This window comes from Canis lupus, chromosome 2 (assembly GCF_003254725.2).
Source record: "Canis lupus dingo isolate Sandy chromosome 2, ASM325472v2, whole genome shotgun sequence".
In the NCBI taxonomy this organism is placed as follows: Eukaryota; Metazoa; Chordata; class Mammalia; order Carnivora; family Canidae; genus Canis; species Canis lupus.
In genome coordinates, this window is record NC_064244.1 from 47,249,680 (window position 1) to 47,269,373 (window position 19,694).

The window sequence follows — 19,694 nt, forward strand, 5'->3', positions numbered from 1 at the left end:
AGGGATCCTCCCAGGCCAAGGAACTTGGAAGACTTAAAGTGATATGTTTCCCTTTCATTTCTTGTTATACTTTTCTGTATTAAAAACATAACATTTATGAGCATTTGTTACATATGTAATAATCTATATCTACTAGAGATTTTTGAAGTTTGGAAGACACATTAAATATTGATTTCCTAGGTCATATCAATGAGGAAGTACATTACCAATTTCATTCATTTAGGAGAAGAAAAGACTATTAAGTCAAAGCCTAGAAAGTTTACAATACATAGTGCAGTTATAAAACTTTCCCTTCCTTTATTCAAGAAATATTTGCTGAACATCTGTGCTTTAGGTACTGTTCTCTGTGCCAAAGATATAGTGAAGAACATTAGATAAAGTTCCTACCCTCAAGGAGCTTACTTCAGATGGCGGAGGTGACAGACAAATAAACAAATAAATAATGGAGCAAGGTAATTCCAGCTGTGGTAAGTATTCAGGTAATGTGATAGTAACATGGGGGTAAGACGAGGTTGAGAAAGGCTTTTTTTCAGGACATGAGTTTTGACTGAGACCTGAAAGATTAGAAGAATCAGTCCATGAAAAGTTGAGTCAGAGCCTTGATTCTGATCTGGGTAAGAGTTTGATATATTTAAGGCACAAATAAAAGCCCAGTGAGGCTGGAGCAGAGGGAGTTAAAGAATGGTCCCAGGAAAGATTGGAGAAGTAGCCATAGCTAGATTATGTACAGCTCTGTAAAGAACTTATATTTTATTCTAGGAAGCTGGTGGTGATATAATATCTTTTGCATTTTAAGCAATCACTTTCATACCCTTTGATCTGATGTTTTCATTTAGAGGAATTTGTCCACAACAAAAAACTTTTACAAAGATGTTCATGACAAGAATTTTATATTGGTAAAATATTGAAGACAACCCAACAGCAATGTGTAAGCAGAAAATGATTTAGAAACATGGAATATTATGTAGCTATTAAAAATTATAAGTGTTTAGTTTGAAACACACTGAAATAGTTATAAGAAATGAATTAAGCCAAAAAAATCTCTTAGCTGAAAACTAGATCTATGATGTAAAAAATGTCTTTAATATCATATTTCCACAGTTGGGGAAATACATTAACTCTGTCCTAGCTATGTTCTAATGGTGGTATATAACATATATTTTCAATTTAAACAAGGTTCCAAACAGCCATCAAAAGTAAGTATGTATATTAACAAAGGTTAGGAAAATAAGACATGCTTGGGGGCTTAATATTTATTGGAAACTTTGCCTTCTATAAAGTTGCTTAAATCATTACCAAAAAAATCAAGTATTATTTTTTAATAAGAAATATTTTAGTAAAAAAAAAAAAAGAAAGAAATATTTTAGTGAGACCAATTCTTTCTAGTTGTGCTTGATTTGGTCTGAATACACTGAGAAAACTAATACTGCTCACAGTTTTAAAAAATACGTAATAAGGGGCAGCCCGGGTGGCTCAGCGGTTTAGCGCCGCCTTTGGCCCAGGGTCTGATCCTGGAGACCCGGGATCGAGTCCCACATCAGGCTCCCTGCATGGAGCCTGCTTCTCCCTCTGCCTGTGTCTCTGCCCACCCCCCTCTGTCTCTCATGAATAAATAAATAAAATCTTAAAAAAAATAAAATAAAATAAAAATATGTAATAAGGATGTGTAGCATACCATTAATCATTTTGATTTATATCATCAGTGCCCTGATACATAAGAGTGTATTAAGCTCCTGAATCAATAACAACTATTATAAGGATATATAAATGATTTTTTTAGGAGGAGAGGCAGGGAGGAGCAGAGGGAGAGAATCTAAAGCAGTCTCCATGCCTAGCACAGAGCCTGATGTGGGGCTCGATCTTGCAACCCTGAGATCATGACCCAAGCTGAAATCAAGGCCACTTAACCCACTGAGCCACGCAGGTGCTCCAGGATACATAAATTATTTTTAACTTGGATATTTTACTACAAATGGCGAAAAGACCACTTCCTGTTATTTCTGAGTTCATATTCATCAAATTACTGAAAATCTGGTATAAAGGGAAATCTTATATACTTCTTATATTTGAGAGGGATTGGTCATGTAAATTGAAATTAAAGCAAACATTGTAAGTATAAAGAATAGGAATATCTCAATGTAGACAATAACTGAATGTGACACCATATTATTTGATATTTCTATACAGATTTAAGTCCAATGTGGACCTTAAAAGTTTTCGTACATTAGCTCTCTATCATTAATCCATTTCAATACACTATCAAAAAGTGTAAGCGAGGGATCCCTGGGTGGCGCAGCGGTTTGGCGCCTGCCTTTGGCCCAGGGTGTGATCCTGGAGACCCGGGATCGAATCCCACGTCGGGCTCCCGGCATGGAGCCTGCTTCTCCCTCTGCCTGTGTCTCTGCCTCTCTCTCTCTCTCTGTGTGACTATCATAAATAAATAAAAATTTATAAAAAAAAAAAAGTGTAAGCGAAAGAATTATAAGGAAGAAGGTGGACTAAGAAAATAATCAGTCTATTTAGTACATAATCCCTAAGTGGCCAATGTACAGAAAATATTGAATTATGGGAATTCAGAGAGAATCAATAAATCTCAACCAGTTATACATACAGATTTTAACCAGTTGTACTTATATTTCAGAATTTCCTTTTTTTTTTAAGATTTTATTTATTTATTCATGAGAGATACAGAGAGGCAGAGGGAGAAGCAGGCTCCATGCCTGGAGCCGACACGGGACTCGATCGAGTCGATTCCGGGACTCGATCCCAGGACTCCAGGATCACGCCCTGGGCCAAAGGCAGGCGCTAAACCGCTGAGCCACCCAGGGATCCCCCTATTTCAGAATTTCCTGGTGAGTTTTTAGAAAGTGGGCCACATTAATTGCCCCCTCCATGGATAGAGTTTGTGCTTTTGTATTTCTTCAAAATCTTTCTTAGGTCCTTCTGATGAACATGATTTGGGGAGAATCACCCAGATGGGACAGTCATTATAGATTCAATTGAGAGGAGAAAGCTCCATAAAGAAGAGAGACTTCCACTGCACCATGCCAATGGAAAGGCTTTAAATGAAGAAAAGAGAAGAGCAAGTCATTTACTAGATGAGCAGAAACTCAGGCAGGAATGGGCAAGGTGTTATGGAAGAAAATAGACAAGTCTTAACAAATTTAAAAAAAAGAAGAAAGTAGATCGACCATTCTTCAGAGTTCAAGGCAAATGAAGATGGTAATGTCTACTTAATCAGGTAATTGTGAGGTAATTGTTGACTTTAAAAAAAATACAATTCTGTAGAAGATTGAACCCAGATTTAGCGTTTAGGAAATGAATGAGTGATGGCGAATGAAGGCAGTAAGTATTTAGAGCACTCATTTGAGAATTTGGCAGGGGAGGGAAAGTGAAAAATAGAATGGAATTTAAATAGGAAGTAAAGGATCAAGAGATTTTTTTCCCCCAGGAGAAAATTGCCTGAATATGTTTGTAGGCAGTAGAGAGAAATCCAGTGGAGAAGGAAAGAGTGGATATTTTAGAGCAGGAAAATTGGGATTTGTATCTCCAGATATTTTCAGTATATTTGTGTATGGACTAAAATTAATTACAGTGAAGTTACACCAGTTTAATTAGAGTTTAAATCTGAGTAAATTAAAGGGAAGGGGAATCATAACCAAAAGTTCTAAAAAAAAAAAGTCTCCAAGAAACTTGTGGGCAAAAGTAGTGGACAATACTAAAATCAAAGACAGTTTCTGCCAACCCTACCTATTTTCTCCATTTGATTGTAGATCCACAAACCGTGGGAGTAATTGAGAATAGATGCAAATATTAAATGGAAAATTTCAAGTTAGAAGATGTAGACAAGTACAGAAAATCTGAGCCAAAACTGGAGCCAAGTTGTACCTTTGCTTTTCCACCAGAGCAGCAAGTTAGTGGTTAAGGTAAGTGCTGGCTGCTGCCTCAATCTCACTAGTTTAACCGCCTCTTCCTCAGAATAAAACTCTTAAGATTTCTGTACTAATGACCCCAAAGCAGAGGAATTTAAAAAAGAAATCCAGGCATAATAAGGAGACTGGCTTGGTTGGATTAAAATAATAATGGTTTTTTTAAAAATAGTTTATCAACTCAGGATAGGGTAGGTCAACAGCAACCGCTCTTACTAGGTTATGACTTGGCAGAAATGATTATTGAGCAGAAGTATTCCGTCAGTGAAGGTAGGATGGACTGGAGGTGGTAAAAGAATACACAGATCTGTAAAGCTCTTGCTCTCTTGCCACATGTCAGGTGATGAGGGCCAGAGCCAACGCCAACTGTGTTTAAGTTTATATCACTGGACATAAAATTCTAATGAATGACTTCAGGATTAGAGTCTGGGTTTGTTTTTTATAGGATAGCTTTGCTTTGTTTTTAAACTTGTATTATACTTTTTAAAAATCAAGGCCACTGCCATGTTTTATTATTTCATTTGACCCTCACAAAAATTTTCTGCAGTTGAGAGAACAGAGTTACTTTTCCAGGCTACTCTAAGAGGTAAGAGATTCAGAGCAGTTCAACAAGTTAACTTACTGGACAAACGTCCCTGTCTAGTGTGTGCCTCTCACTCTTCTAGTTAGGCTTATATATTTTTCAAATGCCTGAGTCAGAGTCAGAATTCTTGATCTAGAATGTTGCTGGAAATATAGCCACATTGCATTTATTTATGACTGTTCTTTTGAAGGCTACTTGCACACAAAGCCCAAGACGCAAGTCTTGGTAAATATATATACTAGTATGTACCAAAAAACATACGCCTTTTGGGGATGACCTACAAAGGAAATGTTTTTATATTTGACATGTGGCGTGTCTCATACATTTTTTTATGGAGCAGGATCATATACGTATTTTTAAAATACCTTTGTATACGGATTAAAGGTTTAGACTTCTTAATTACATAACCCACAGGGTACAAGGTGTGTCAGCAACCATGATAAAACATATTTTATGAAGCAGTTTTAAATTTAAAAGCTGCATAGCTTGATTTCTTTGCATTATGTAAAGCATTTGCAAGCAAATAAAAAGATGCTTTATACGTCAGACAGAGACATCAGAGAACGAGTTCTACTATGCAGAACCCAAAGAGTACAGGTGAAGCTCTTAAGATTACTTAAAAAACAACCAAATCTTGATTTGGTCAAATCTTTTTATGAAACAGAGGTCCTGCGGTGAGATTTATAGGCCTGTCATTTCTGGAATAGAAAAGAGGTTATGGGCTCAGTCCTAGGTGGCTCAGTCCGTTGAGCATCTCACTCTTGGTTTTGGCTCAGGTCAGGATCTCTGGGGTTGTGAGATGGAGCCCCAGGTGGGGCTCCCTGCTAGGGGTCAAGCCTACTTAAGATTCTAAGATTCTCTCCCTCCCTTTACCCGCCCCCCGCAAAAAAAAAAAAAAAAAAAAAAAAGTAGACGTTATTTTCAAAGTTTTCTACCCAGCGCTGTTGTTTTTTTTTTTTTTCTCATAGAAATGATGCTTCCTTTTAAACGGATTTCAGAAACTTCATTCTTTTGATAAGTAGGCCTTCAATGCGTCCAAGTTAGATGAGTCTGAGTCTTTCAATATTTTTTAGGGTCGGCCCGACTTGATTACCTTGGGTTGTGCGCGTGTACGCACATAAGCACGCAACACGCGTGTGTCTAGCTTCCAATGTTTAAATCTGGGTATTTTTACTTATTAACAGGAGGGTTAACAATTCCTCGAGAGAGTGAGGCACGGGAGGCGTGTTTCCCCCGTAACACGTGTGAGCCCCGGCAGGTTCCTGCGCGGGGCGGTGAGGCCTCCACGTTCCACGCCCGCCGGCCTCCTGCTCCTCCGGGGGGCGCGGCCTTGCCTCGCACGTTGATGTGGGCCGAGTCGTCAGGGACGCTGCAGAAGAGGCACGTTCCTCAGCCGGCGCCGTGTCTGCCCTTTGTCCCTGGATCCCGTCAGGGGCTCCGCGGGCCCGAGCACAGGGAGCCCCGAGCCCTGCGAGGAGCCCCGAGCCCCGCGAACAGCGGGGGCTGCAGACGGCAGCCGTCGGGGCGCCGCCGCCTCAGGCTAGAAGCGAGGCCCTGAGGCAGCGGGGGGCGGGGGCACCGCCGGGGTGTGACTGCGCCGGCCGCCTGTCCCCGAGCCCGAGCCCGAGCCCGAGCCGTCGGCGCCCGGCCCGCAGGCCCCGCAGGCCCCCCGGGGAGCCCCCAACCTACAGGGCCGCGGGGCCGCATCATGGAAGCCGCCAGCGCGCGGGTTCCCGCCTCTTCTAGGCCGCGCGCCGAAATCAAACGCGACCCCGGCTCCTTCCGGGCGGCGCCACGCGCGCTCTCCCGGCGCCGCCGAGCGCGGCCGACGCCCGCCCGGGGCCGCGCAGCCGCGCGGGGGGCGCCCAGGGCGCGGGCGAGAGGCGGGCCGAGCAGGAAGGGACGCGGGCGGCGCGCTCTGCGCAGGCGCGCGGCGCCCCGCCCCCCAGCGTCGGCTCCCGGGCGGGCGGCGCGGGCCCTCCCACTCTCCCCGCGCCGCCGGACGGCCCGGCCCTCGCTTCCCCCCGCGCCCCGGCGTGCGCGTCCTCCCGCCGGCCCGCAAGGCCCGGGGCCCCCGCCGGCTGCCCCGCCGCTGCTCCTCGCGGCCCCGGCTCGCGTTCACGCTGTCGCCCGGGCCGGCGCGGCCGCGGCCAACCGCTCCCCCCCCCGCCCCCACCCCGCCCCCTCCCCGCCTTTTCCGCCCTCCGGTCCCCCTCCCCCGGCCTGCCGCCGCCGCTCCAGATGAGGTGATGGCAACGGCCAACTTCGGCAAGATCCAGATCGGGATTTACGTGGAGATCAAGCGGAGCGATGGTGAGCGTCGCCGCCGCCCGCCCGGCCGGGCCCGCAGCCGCGCGTCCGCCGAGGGGACGCGGGCCGGCGCCCCATTGATCGCTCGGCCGGGCTGTGGGGGCGGGAAGGCGGCGGCCGCGGCGCTTTTGTGTGTGGCGCGTGTGGAGCGAGGCCGGCTGGGGGCCGCCCCGGGGGCCGCTGCGGTGCGGGCGGCGCGGGCGGCGGGGAGGGGCGCCGGCGAGGCCCGGGGCGCCCGGGCGGGTGAGGCGCGGGGTCCCGGGCCGCGGCCTCCACCCTCCCGGGCGCCGAGGGCGGCGGGCTTCCTTGGGGAGGGACGCCCGGCCTCGCAGCCTCGCAGCCTCGCAGCCTCGCAGCCTCGCAGCCGCGCGTCTGCCCTCCCGGCCGCATCTCTGAGGGGGCGGCGGCGGGGAGAGCGCGGACATCAGTGGGTTCAGGCTTTGCAGAACCGACCGGCGGCCCGGGCGAGGCCGGGGAGGGGCGGGGGGCGGGGGGCGGCCAACCCTGAAACCCCGGAGCTGATCAGGCTGCGTCGCCGGTCGCTTCTCGAGCATGCCTTTCTTTTCTTTTTTCTTTCTTTCTTTCTTTTTTTTTTTTTTTTTTTTTTTTTTTTCTGGTCCCCCTTCCATGGAAGAAGGATGCGGAGAAGGCCGGGCTCTCGGCCTTGACTGTGGGGGCGGGGGGAGCCGCGGGAAGAAGTGCTCGGTAGGCTGCCCCGAGGTGGCGACTGGCGACTGAAGGGGAGGCCGAGGGGTGACCTCGTCCGCGCGAGGCGTCGCTGGGAGGCTGGGGGTGGGCGACCGGATGTTGATGTTTTCACTCCGTGTAGGGAGGTGACCCGGAGAGCAGAGTGAAGGGGTGGGTGGACGTGCGCGCTGAACTCCCAAGGAAAAGGAAGGGCCTGCGGCTAGTGTGTCCCTAGGGTATAGGCTCCTCCTGGGGAAGATGTTTCATGTCACTGGCTTGGGGTGTGGAGTGAGATGCCAGCCAGGCTGGGAAATAATTTATATTGTTGGAGGAGAAAACGCATGGACAGAGAGAAGTGCAGTTTTCTTTCAATTCGAGTACTGAAAGAACGAGAGACAGGTAGTACAGGTGTGCGGTGTGCTCGACTCCATCGCCCTGACACGCACGCACCCACCTTTGTTGATGGCTTGTGATCCTCTAGCCTGGCCAGTGGTAACGTTGCTATCACATCCACACCCTCCTGGTTTCTAAGCAAGTTTGACCAAGTTCTGTGAAGCCGGATTGACTTCTCTGTTATCTGGTCGACCCTCTCTAGGTAATGATGTTTTTTTGAGATAATTGGTGTTAACGACTGGACACATTAACCTGGATGTGAAAAGATAATTTATACTGCTTAGAGCTTTAGAAGTTAGTTACCAGGCACACCAGTGGGAAAGCGAAGTCCCCTCTACTTGGGTTAGGGTTTCTTTTTGTTTTCTCTTCAAATTACTGTCCTTAAGCAGTGCTGTTACTGTCATTTCTTTTTCAGGTGAACTAGGGTTCACTGCATTCCAATAAAAGTGGGATTTGCATATTATTTAAAATCTGGGGTGCAATAAAATTATTAAGTTCTTTACATTCTAAGCCTTTATGAATATAGGTGTTACTACTAAATATATTAGAACCCTATGATACAGCATTTGAAAGCTTTTTTTAAAAAAATATTTTATTTATTTATTCATGAGAGAGAGAGAGAGAGAGAGGCAGAGACATAGGCAGAGGGAGGAGAAGCAGGCTCCATGCAGGATCCTGATGTGGGACTCGATCCCAGAACCCTGGGATGACCTCTTGAGCCGAAGCAGATGCTCAACCACTGAGCCACCCAGGCGTCCCTACGGTAGAGACTTTTAATAGTCTTTCAGCCTTTGCCTTTTGCCTTTACCAGAAACCCAAACATACATATATACATAAGAGGTTTATTTTCTTATGTAGGTACGTTTCAAAGGTGAATACGTGGGCGGATATATTGTCCATGAAGTTGTAATGGAAATCATTACAACGTGTGTTACCCCAACCTACAGTCATGTACATATTTATGCTCCTTAGATGCATGATTGAATTGGTGGGAGGTAAAAGTAGACAACTTGAAGGGAGTGTTCATTTGCATTGGATAGCGGTGTGCACACTAGAAAACGCTGTCTGGGAGACTCCCCACAAGCTTTTTTTCACTTTAAAGAAGCTGTTTTGTTTCCTCCCACTTCTATACCACATCTGTATCGTATAAAACATTAGTGGTTATTGAAAAAAAAAACAAAAAACAACAAAAAAAAAACCTTTGTAGTTGAATGAGCACTAATGTAATGACTGGGACAATGGAAATCACATGAGTGAAGAAGGGCTGCTCCAGACTGCTGTTGACTGGTGACTTGATGTTCTGCATGCTTCCTAATGGTGATCCTTGACCTTATTCCAGAGCATGCTTCTCCAATCAGTGATGCTCATATATAAATAAAACCTATTCTGAGGGCCAACAGGTAAACTGAAATGAATTTATTCTTATCTTTCAAGGCCCTGCTCAAAAGTAATCCCAATAAGTCTTCACTGATTACTAAAACCAGATGGATAGTCAGCCTCTGAATTCCCAAGTCATTCTGTGTCACTCATGAGGCAGCATATTTCCTGAAGTATTAACAGTTGGGTGTTTTCTTTTAATGTTATGTTTTCAGACTGCACTGGAGAAGAGGGGGTATAAAGAATCCAACTGAAGGATGGCAGGCTACCCACATGCACTTCAAACACAGGGTGCTGAGGATTAAAATACTTACTAATAGCCTCTTCAATTTCCTGAATTTATCGGTGTATCTCTTCCACATGCCTAGCAGAGGTTCTTGCGTATAGTTTTTTAGTGAATCATTCATTACTGGATTTTTGGTTTTTAAACATTAGAGTTAACCATTCTGATGAAATCTTACCTGGAAGGGAAACCCTTCTATCTAGGCTCATCCTGTGCTACCACCTCCTCATTCTGCCCTGCTCCCTTCCGCCCTCCTCCCTTCAGGCCTCTTAGTTCAACATCCCCAGATTGGACTGGAATACAGTGATCTGCTAAAGCTCATCTGACATTTTTGGTTTCTAAAGTTAAAAATGTTAGAGGTTAAATGTATTGAGATTGTTCACTACCACAGGTGATGATGACCTGGTATGAAATTAGACTTGTTTCTGGAAATGGACAGTCATGTATAATTTATTTATTTTGCTTGTGACTTCCTGTCAATTCATTCTGATTCAATTCATTTTTGGAATCCAGTGACTCTAAAACTTGTAGTCTTCCTGTTATGTAGCTAAGTAGTCTTTTTTTTTTTAAGATTTTTATTTATTTGACAGAGAGAAAGCACAAGCAGGGGGACCAGCAGGGAGAGGGAGAAGCAGACTTCTCACTGAGCAGGGAGATGGAATTGAGCAGGGAGGCTGACACGAGGCTCTGATCCCAGGACCCTGAGATCATGACCTGAGCCAAAGGCAGATGCTTAACCAACTGAGCCTCCTAAGCACCCGGTAGCTAGATAGGCTTTATTGGGAAATCTGAAAACTACTGTTAAAACATCTCTTACCTGTTTGACAGTTAATTATCCTTTGGGGACTGGGGGAGGGATGAGAAATGTTTTGAATACTTGAAACCTGCAACTATGATGGGATTGTTCTTTGGGGTCTCTAAGTCACACCATTGATATATGTCATCTGATGAGAAGGATCAACCAGAAAGATCCTTGAAGTTAACCGAGTTCTCATTTTTATAAATATGGAAACAGAATCCCAAGTCATGGTAAGGGACTTGTCTAGATTCATTCAGCTTGTAGTGGTAATCAGGAACCTTTCTTCTATAGCATGGAAACCAGACTGTCAAGAACTGTGGCAGTAAAGGGAGAATTCTATTTAGGAACTGTACACAGCTTTCTACAGCCCAGTAAGGAGGATGCGTAGGAAATTGCTTCTCAGTCATAGGAAAGGCCTTAAAGAGCAGTGTTAAAGCACCCAGTTGGATTAATCTGGTAAAAAGTGATACTGGTACAGTAACTAGAAGGTCATAAGAACAAAAATAATACTATTTCTTAATTAAGTGTTGCTAAAAAGAATGCTTTAATTAAGCATCTGAAATCATGAACTTAAAGATTTCAAAGGGTTTATCCGGAATCTTGGAGTTTAAAGTAGGAAATCTTTAGGAAAGATTTTAAATGGCCTAATTCTCTTACCTATTTTGCCACATTTATTTTTCTGCCAGTTCATCTTTACATGTCATGCAGACTCTCACAAATGGACTGTGAATGTAGGTAATAAAAATGAACGACGTAGCAATATTATAAGGCTCTGTGGAGTGGGTAAGATGGGGGAATTTGTGGTTTAATAATTTCCTTTTACTTGGTAACTAGCATGATAATGGTTCCACGTATGTGTAGTTAGGCCTTCATAGTTTCCTTTTTTAAAAAATCAATTAACATATAGTGTATTATTAGTTTCTGAGGTAGAGTTTAGTGATTCATCAGTTGCTTATAGCACCCAGCGCTCGTTACATCACATGTGCTCTCTAACGTTCATCACACAGTTACCCTATCCCCCCACACTCCAACCCTCTAGCAACCCTCATTTTGTTTCCTATAATTCAGTCTCTTATGGTTTTGCCTCCGTGTCTGGTTTTGTCTTATTTTATTTTACTCTCCCTTCCCCTATGTTTATCTGTTTTGTTTCTTAAATTCCACATATGAGTGACTTATTTCGCTTAGCATAATACCCTTTTGTTCCATCCACCTTATTGCAAATGATAAGATTTCTTTTTTTGTTGTTGTTGGCTGAGTAATATTCCATTGTGTGTGTATATACCACATCTTCTTTTTCCATTCATCTGTGGATGGACATCTGGGTTCTTTCCATAGTTCAGCTGTTGTGGGCATTGCTGTTAGAAACATTGCATGTGCTCCTTCGAATCACTATGTTTGTCTCCTTTGTATAAATACCTAGTAATGCAATTGCTGGGTCATAGGATAGCTTTGTTTTTAACTTTTGAGGAACCCCCATATTGTTTTCCAGAGTGGCTGCTCCACCAGCAGTATAAGAGAGTTCCACTTTCTCTGCATCCTTGCCACAATCTGTTGTTTCCTGAGTTGTAAAATTGAGCCATTTCTGACCCATGTGAAGTGGTATCTCTTTGTGGTTTTGATTTGTATTTCCCTGATGGCAAGTGATGTGGAGCATTTTTTCGTGGAGGCCTTCATTGTTTTCAGTTTATCTAGTTGGATCCTCACAAGAAACTCTATACGATAATAAGCAGGGTGATAGATTCATCATTTTATAAGCAAAGAATCTGAGGTTGGATTATTTGCCAAGATCACATGTTAATTAGGGGCATAACCTCAACCAAACCCTAGGTTCCTTCACTCCTAGTTTTCTCTTTTAAGTGCTGACAGGTTTGTGCATAATAGTATGAAATTGGATACTATGTGTACTTTAGTGTTTTGGGTTTTTTTTTTTTTTTAAGATACAGAAGCCCCTGTAGTAAATTTTTTCTGTTACTACCAAAGAGTCTCAGAAAACCTACAGTTGATGACATTGAATTAAATTTTCCTAATTGGTGAGATGAAATTGAATTCTGACATTAACTATAAGCATGAAGATTCAGCGGTTTAAGTCTTTAAAGCCCTTTTCTGTAGTCACTTGTTGCTTCTAGAATTATAAACAAAGTAACCCAGGAATCTATATTCATTGCCTAGTCCCTTCATTCTTAAGGCAAAAATTACTTAAGGAACTATGGGGAAAGGTTTTGTGTCAACTTGTTTTATGTGTCATGATTTTTTTGAATCTAGAAAATAGCAAAGAGCCGGTTAAGCCTGTGTCTTGTTTAAGTGGAGAAGAGGCTTGAGTGTGGAATGTCTTGGACAGGGTTCCTTGAGAGATCATCCAGACCTATTCTAACCAGTCACAAGATACTTGTCCTTAATATTACATTAATCTTTCACAAAGCTTAATTCTTGGATTCAGCGTCTACTTTCGTTTTAACACTTCTGTCCTGCAACTTAAAATAATCTTTCAAGGTGTTTATTTTTTTTGAGATCATACCTCTGAGTTTAAGAATAGATACAATTTTTAAGCCTTGGATACTACTCATTTTCACTCTTCTGGTCCAGTTGTTGACCAAATATAGGTTAGGTTGTTCTCACACCACATACTATCTCTTTTGATTAAAGTAATAGAAATGGTATTAGAGTGCCTAAGTGAACATAGGCATTAGAACCTAACCATCTTAAACATTTAGGGTCTTGATTACATGTAGTGGATGGATGGATACTGTGCCATGTACTTACATAGAGAGCTAAATAAATTCAGGTTCATGGTTATTGGGATTTGTTTTGTGAAAACTTGCTTGACGTGAAATGAAATAGCCTTTCATTGTTGGTTAACCTTAAGTTAACTTTTTGATACTGTCTCCTATGAGTAGAATGAGTAGGGAGGTGTCCCTTTTTAAAGTTGTGCTTGTAAATCTAGTCTTTGCCTGAGGCTCTTTCATTTTGGTACTACTTATTTTTCTCATCCACTACAGCCAACTTTGCAGGTCAAGTGGGCATTTACTAGAGAGTGAGGATGTTTTGATATATAGAATATAAATGATTATGCCATACCATAAAACCATGTGATCTTCTAGTTTTTTCTTATGGCAGATTTAAATACATTTTTATTAATAGTTTATTATATATCAGGTATTCTGATAGGTGTTGGGGATACGGCACAGTTTCTGACTTCGAAACAATAAATAGACGATTGATGTATAGTGTGATAAATATGATAGAACTATGCTGTTCTGTGTGTGTTCATTATTACTGCTTCCCTTTTTAGGTGTAGGCTCTTAATTTAGACTCTTGAAGTTAGGAGTCTTCTGGAAAATAATATGTCTTATATGCCATTCCTTTCACCTCCTCTGCCCAAGACCAGTATCTGTTATCCCTTATAGTGTGCTTTCTTAGTAAGCCCATATTCATCCGCAGAATTCTTCCTTATACAGTACCACCAGTCCTCGTAGCCCCTGTCACTTTATTGAAATTGTCATTACTTGGTATTACTGGCCTATTTTCTCAAATATCCATCTGAGTTTTAACTTTATGGTCTTTTACCTTTGTTTTTGATATCTAAAGGAATAAGGACTATTCACTTTCACATTTCTAGTGGGGGAGCCAGTGGCATCAGTTTCTCTCTAGATATTGGGGTGCTTCAAAACACAAGGACCAAGGAAGGAGAGCATGAAAACTGACCAGATGCTGTGCTTGTATGTAATTTGGAAACAACCCTTCTCACACATTGTGGCCAAAGGACTGTCAGAATCAGACGCCTCCCTGGGCTATATATTTTACTTACTTTCAAAGACCTATTTCTCCAGGTTTTTATTGGTTTTGATATTAATTTTAACCATGTTTCACTTACATAAAACATTTTTGAAAAGAAAGACAGGATCAGGATGGGACATACTTCTGGTAAAATTTGTGAGATGCCTACACTATACAGAATGACTTTCTGATTATAACTCTTGGTCAGCATCTATCCATTCAGCCTCATCTAGATAGCTTGTATCTTCTGTACTGCCACATGAATTCTGTTCGTTTCTCAAAAATTTCTCAAAAATTGAATCGGAGTGATTATTCTTGATACCTGAAGGGATTTAACATTTGCACCCTTATAAAGTCATTTGCTTCCCTAAATGTGTTAACATTCAGTATCTTGCTTGATTTTCATGACAGTCCTGCAAGGTAGACAGTATTTTATCCATTTTGTTGAAGAGAAACCCTATGCTCAGAGTATATAAATCACTGTGAATTGTTTAAGCCTTCTGAAGGGCAGTTTCACATATTTACATTATATGCATTGGTCAGGACAGTGTGGTAAGTGTATTTTAGTAGTGTGAGATGTAGATAAATTTAGAAATTTAGAGAACACATTGGATAAGTATAATTGTGGAGGTTCTTTTTCTAAACTGGGTAGAGTCTGTTTCACAACCCTGACTACTCATTGGAAACTCCTGTGGGGCTTTGAAGTGAAAAACAACCAAACCCCCTACCCACCACCACCAGTATCTGCATAGATAGAGTCAGTTTGCATAGAGTCTGTTTTAGTTGGTCTGATATGGAGCCTGAGCATTAGTAATTTATTTAAAAAATTTAAGGGATGCCTGAGTGGCTCATTGGGTTAAGCACCTGCCTTCAGCTCAGGCCGTGATCCTGGAGTCCCAGGATCGAGTCCCACGTCGGGCTCCCTGCATGGAGCCTGCTTCTCCCTCTGCCTGTGTCTGCTTCTCTCTCTCTCTCTGTCTCTCAAGAATAAATAAATAGTCTTTAAAAAAAAAAAAATTAAAACACTCCCTACATTGATGGAACTAAAATTCACACGTAAATTTTTTATTAATCCAGCTGATTTTAGCGTGCACTCAGGGTTGTGATCTGCTCGTTTAGAAAAAGTAGCATTTCCCAACAGTGATCTGACAAAATTTCATGGAGAGTGAAGTTTTAATGGTGGGAGGAAGTTGACCAGTGGATTGCCTTGCGGGGAATGAGACACTCCAGGCATTTAGTACAACACGTGAGAAGTCCCTGAGCTAAAAATGGAGGGCTGTCAGGTAAAAGGCATTTAAAACAGGTAGAAAGGACCATGATAGAAGAGGAAAATAAGGAAGAAGTAATCTGGGGCACCTTATTAAAGACTTGGAAACAAAGGTAAGGTAAGGCTTCTTGGAATTAATTTCTAGGACACTTGGAAACTACAGTAGGACTTAATCTCCTAAGAGCAGTAATAGGAGTTAGCTAGTGATTAGTGATAGATTAGAGAGAGAATAATACTGAAAATGAGAGCTAGCAAGGATAAGATTGCATCAGTCCAGGAGGGTGAGCAATGATTAAGGAACAGATGAGATCTAGCAGCCTGCAAAAAGAATTGATGTTGTATGGTGGTGTATCACTTGTGCTGAATAAAGAACAGATGTGTTGAAAGGAATGGACTTATTAGCATTTGGAAAGTCTGAGTGTAGGTTATAAAATCTCTTCAGTTCTGTTTAATCAAGCTAATCCTATTCATGAATATTTTGTAGAGGACTGTAGAGCCTGTGTACAGTGTGATATTAAAGAGAGCATCCAACTCGGGCTGTTTATAGTTTCCACCACTAGTATCTTTAAATTAAGTGAGTCTAAGGTATGAGTCACTTCCAATAAATGTTTATATGTAGAGCAAGAATTTATTTAAGCTATAACTAACTGCTTTGCCTACTTAAGAAGACTCAGTTATAGTGTATTAGCCAAAACCCTCTTAGAATTCCTGGAAGGGAATGGGAAGGAAAAACAACACTTAAAGGATCTGGTGTCACCTCTTTAAGGGATGAAGGGTTTTGTTTCTTGAAATACAGCTGCCCTCTTTTACTTTTTCTTTGCTCTTATTTTTGTCCTATTTTTTCTGCCCTAGCTTTCACCTTACCTTTTCATCCTCAAGATTCTGAATGTCATTTTAGCATTTAGGATGTCTTAACTGCTATTTCAATTTGGGATTGAAAAAGAAGTAATTGAGGGGTGAATATAGCACATTGGATTTTTAGGGCAGTGGAATTACTCTCTATGATTCCGTAACAGTAGATACATGTTTTTTTTTTTTTTCCTACCCCCCATGTTATACATCAGTTAAAACCCATAGAAGATATGATACCAAGAATGAGCCTACCTATCCATGTAGGTTCGTCAATTGTACAAGTGTACCCAGTGTGGGCTTTTGATGATTAGGAAGGCTCTGAGTATGGCTGGCAACAAAGGGTTTGCTCAGTTTTGCTCTCAGCCTAAAACTCTTCTAAAAAAATAAATTAATTTTAAAAGAGGGGTATGCACACTTTAGGTGTTAGAAGTTAAATCTGCTCTTAAAATAAAGGACCAATTAATGGCAATTTTATTTTAGAATGAGGGTCAACTGTATAGGGTTGCAGTTAAGCTTAACTTTGGCTCTTCGTTTTTTGTTATGCTTAGTCTGCTGGCCAATATGAGAGATTTAGGGTTTGTGGACACAGTTTTTAAAATGAGCTGTAGTGCAGTGAGAGGATTGAGATGTGCTTATCAGCTCATGGACATTTGTATTTATAGTTCAAATGCTGTAACAAATACCCAAGCAGTGTGTCTAGGTGAGCCAGGGTTGAATTGTTTAAACAGACATTTACTTGTTCTAGTTATAAAATAGAGAATTCTTTTGTAAGATAAATACATGAAATCTAATGATGTTTCATCTTATGGAAAGGGAGTAGGGAGTGCAAACAGCATTAAACTTTTTTTGGAGGAGAGGTAGTATTTTTAAGCCTTTAGTTTACTATGGACTAAAAATAAATGGATATAATGATATACCTATATCTGATTTTTTAGGAATGGAGAGCAAATTAGAGACCCTAATTAATGAGGTAAGTCTAAGAATTTAACTGCAGACAACTCTAATGAAATACTGCTATTGGTCCTACTTGGTTGTATTTTTTACATTGAGGAAATTGACTTGTCTAAGGCCATACATAAAATAAGTAGCAAACATATACATAAAATAAGTAGATTAGAGCGTAGATTGCCTCAAAAGTCCTCTACAATAATTCCTTAAGAGCCTTTGGTGTACTATGGATGTTCCAGGCACTGGCAGTCAGATCCTTAATTAAGTAGTGCTTTCATTTTTCTTCCTGTGATATAGATTGCCTTCAGGTATTTTTTTTTTATTAATCCAGCTAGCATCTGGTGCCTGACCATCTGATGCCTTTGAGAAATAGGACTTCTCCGTAGTAAAGACTACTTTGTTAGTTACAGCCGACTAGTAAATAGCTGTGGGATTCGTCGTGAGTGCTCTGTGGCTTTATGGTTTCTTTTGAAAAAGAAATGTTAGTGTTTGCCAGTCTCTCTGCCATTGCACAAGTTTAGGCCGTCCTTGCTGCTTTGACCTTCAAAATTTTAGACAAGGTGATAACGCTTCGTTTGGAAGAATTTATTAGATGAGCAGCTATATTTTCTGGAAAATAAAAGATTATAGCAACTTGTTAGGAGTCCCTTGGCATACATGATGAGTTTGGGGGCTTCTCTAGATTCAGTCATCTGTACTTTTATAAAAAATTGTTGTTTGCAATTATTTTTTGGAATAATGTATAGGTTGCATTTTTATAATCCACTCCCCCTAATAGCTGATACTGAGAGTTGACTACAGGATGATCCTAAATATCTGTGTATTCTCTCTGTATGTTCTTTAGGATACACCTTTTTTGGAAGGGTACACTTTTATTAAGATTAATATATTGCTTTTAACCTTACATGTTCTTTTGGGTTTCATTAAGAGCCATTCCTTAACTAAATTATTTATTTTTATTTTTTAAAGATTTTCCTTAACTAAATTAAAAGTAAAGAAAATATTTTGTCTTCTTCCTAGCCCTCAGACTTTTCCTTCTGAATCTTCCAGGTGTTCTTTCTCTGTTCATTTTCCAAAAGTTGATGTAGCCTTTCAAACATAGAAATTTGACCCCCTGATCATCTGCTTAAAACTTTTTGTCACATGGTCTCTCTATTGCCCTTTGGCTAAAGCCCCACTCTAACATAGCTTACTCTACACCCTGAGCAATCTGACCATCCTCTCCAGTCTGATTTCTTGCAACTTATTTGAGGCACTCCAGACACATTGAACTCTTAGAACATTCCAGTTCTACCTACCTAATCTACTTACTGCTGTTGCTCCTTTTTGTCTCTATTAAACATTCTACTTTTCTTTGATTCCTAGACTAGGATAGGTCCCCTGCTTTGTGGTTTCCAAGTACCCTCAGTTTATTCATCAAGACACTCATAGGATTGTATTATCTGTTTGGTTTTGGTCAGACTCAAGTTCCATTGTATCCTTGTGCCTAGTATAGGTCCCGTTCATGCTTAGTAAATTACCTATTTTTTGAACCAATGATTTAATAGGTTCTAGCTGTACTGTTCTTTCACTGCTCTATTCAGATTTTCACATTCTGAAAAAATTGATTTGTATTCATCTTCATAGCATCAGGAGATATGTCTTTGCTTTTAATGTACACTTTTAACTTTTTAAATTTAATTACCTGTTTTGAATAGTAATATAGTCCCATGATTAATAATTAAATTCCAAAGGATATGTATTAGAAAGTCTATCATATCCCTGTCCCCTAGCCACCTGAATCTTTTCTCAAGAGATAACCAGTATTTCCAGGTTCTTGTATATGTGTGCAGGGATTTTTTTTCATTTTCTAGCAATGTTTGCATATTTGTACTTATATGTAATATAGGTATTTGTAAATGCATATTTATATATATGTGTGTGTACTTGTAAATATGTATATTTTCTCTACAGTTGGTATGTTGTACATACTGGTGCTCCTTAACATTATTTTCATTTAATAACAATGATATCTTGGGAAGAACCTTTGAGTAAATAAATAATAGTCTCTGTGGCTGCCTATTGGTTAAATATACCACAAATTAGATCGTGCCCAGTCTGTAGCTCTTATACAGCCAATACTGTATTGGTTAATCTTGAACTTTTGTCTTTTTTTGCATACTGATGACTATATCTGTAGGATAAGGTCTTAGAAGTAGAATTGCTGGGTCTTAGAATCGTATTTTTTAAATTTCAATAGATCTTGACAGTTTGCGTCTATAGAGAATATATGTGAATTTACCGTCTTACTTGCACAAGTGCCTCTTGGTTCATTATCCTTGTCCATGCAATGTGCAACATATATTTTTGAGATAGAGTTATAGAGTTCAGACTGTAGAATGTTTTCTTCTGAAGTTAAATGGCCCAGAAAAGATAATGTACTTAATTTATTAAGTGTTTATGAGGTCCAGACATAATGAAAAACATTTAAGTTCTAGTGTTATGATAGCTAG

General features: G+C 41.1%; 1 protein-coding gene across 6 annotated transcripts in view; it reads left to right on the forward strand.

The window, feature by feature from the left end:
* Window positions 1–3,774: 3,774 nt before the first annotated feature.
* KIF2A (kinesin family member 2A) overlaps window positions 3,775–19,694 on the forward strand; it is a 76,085-nt gene continuing 60,165 nt past the window's right edge. For 2 of the 6 annotated variants that reach the window (XM_025448129.3, XM_025448130.3), the window contains exon 1: window positions 6,667–6,825. In XM_025448129.3, coding sequence (XP_025303914.1) covers window positions 6,762–6,825 — 64 coding nt within the window. In that variant the 5' untranslated portion in view covers window positions 6,667–6,761. Of the gene's footprint in view, window positions 3,927–6,666; window positions 6,826–17,189; window positions 17,225–19,694 lie in introns of those variants that run through there. The other 4 variants (XM_025448133.3, XM_025448134.3, XM_025448132.3 and 1 more) reach the window with 3 other exon arrangements.